This window comes from Elephantulus edwardii, unplaced genomic scaffold, assembly GCF_000299155.1.
Source record: "Elephantulus edwardii isolate Elephantulus edwardi_28Jun2011 unplaced genomic scaffold, EleEdw1.0 scaffold00217, whole genome shotgun sequence".
NCBI lineage: Eukaryota > Metazoa > Chordata > Mammalia > Macroscelidea > Macroscelididae > Elephantulus > Elephantulus edwardii.
The window spans coordinates 3,812,015-3,813,331 of NW_006399967.1; the positions used below are offsets into that span (position 1 = coordinate 3,812,015).

At 61.0% G+C, this 1,317-nt stretch overlaps 1 protein-coding gene across 1 annotated transcript in view; it reads right to left on the reverse strand.

Annotated features, from left to right (window-relative positions):
• Positions 1–1,000: 1,000 nt before the first annotated feature.
• GPX4 (glutathione peroxidase 4) overlaps positions 1,001–1,317 on the reverse strand; it is a 2,137-nt gene continuing 1,820 nt past the window's right edge. Inside the window, 3 exon segments of the mRNA XM_006903757.1 lie at positions 1,001–1,033; positions 1,104–1,163; positions 1,249–1,316. Of these exon segments, the coding sequence (XP_006903819.1) occupies positions 1,001–1,033; positions 1,104–1,163; positions 1,249–1,316 (161 nt within the window).

Sequence of the window (1,317 nt, forward strand, 5' to 3'; positions counted from 1 at the left end):
CAAGTCTCGGGGACACCCCATTAATATATGCAAAACCCCTGCCTGCCTGGCACCTCCTCCCTAAATTATTGCCTCCCCTGTTCCCAGGGGCCTGCTAGGTGGCTGGGGTCTCCTTTCTGTTCTTGTGTATTTATAACGAATCCCCATGTACATATGTAAAGATTTTTAAATATATGTGCCTTTTCACTACCCCATTGCCTGCTGGGGCCTTGCTGCTGCGTCTCATGGGTGGACAGGAACTGGGGGTCTTGAGGGCCGGAGGTTGCTCACACCCCTGCCCAAGGGCTCAGCCTTGGGCTCACCTCTCCCCTGAGCCTCCTGCTGTGGCTGCAGCCTGGGGCCTCAACGTCCATAGAGCCACAAGCGTCTGGAGCTCAGAGCAGCACCTGGGTCTCAGACGCTGGTTCCTCAAGGATTCTGAGACAGGCCCCGAGGTGGCGGTTCTGCTAGCAGGCACTCCACAGGCAGAGGGAGTGGGGTCCCGTAAGATGTAAGAGGCAGTAGTTGTCCTAGGGCCCCAGTGAGACCTGTGTACCCGTCACGACCCTGGGCTCAGCCAGTTGGGGCCCTGCAATCGGCACCCTGCCCAGCCTGGCCCCGCACTCGGCCAGGTGTCCCATCTCATCCCCTGGGTCCTGCCTACACAGCTTCGGTGAGCGGAGAGGAACCAGAGCAGGGCAGCTGCACCTGGCTCCAGGATTAGCCCTGCAGGAGAGCAGTGTGCCCATCAGGCGGGGGCCCAGCTGTGTGGTGACCCAGATCTGTGCAGAGGAGCCCAGGACAGAAGTCCCTCGACACAGGTGGTGCCAGCAAGTCACGCGAACCTTTTATTCCGACAGTGAGGGGGAGGGGCCGCCGCCGCGGGCCGAGCCTTCCTCCGGCCGAGGTGCACGCCGGGTCTCGGGTCTGCCCCACCAGCGGGCTGGTTTACAGACAGGCCTTCATGGGTGCCGGGCGGAAGGCTGCGGGGCCGCGGGGGTGGGGGTGGGGGTTTGTGGGACTAGAGGTAGCAGGGCAGGTCCTTTTCAATCACCTGTGGGAGAAAGGATGGTAAGGATCTGCTCCCCCGGTACTGCCCACCTGGTCCCCAGGGCAGCACCTACCAGAGGCTCCTCCATGGGGCCGTAGCGCTTCACCACACAGCCATTCTTATCAATGAGGAACTGCACAGAGAGGGATGGTGTCAGGGCCACCGGGTGGGGTAGACATCACAGGGTGCAGAAGCCCCACCCCACCACACCCCCTTACCTTGGTGAAGTTCCACTTGATGGCACTAGAAAAGAGAGCTTTACTAGGGATGGGTAACAACCAAGTCCT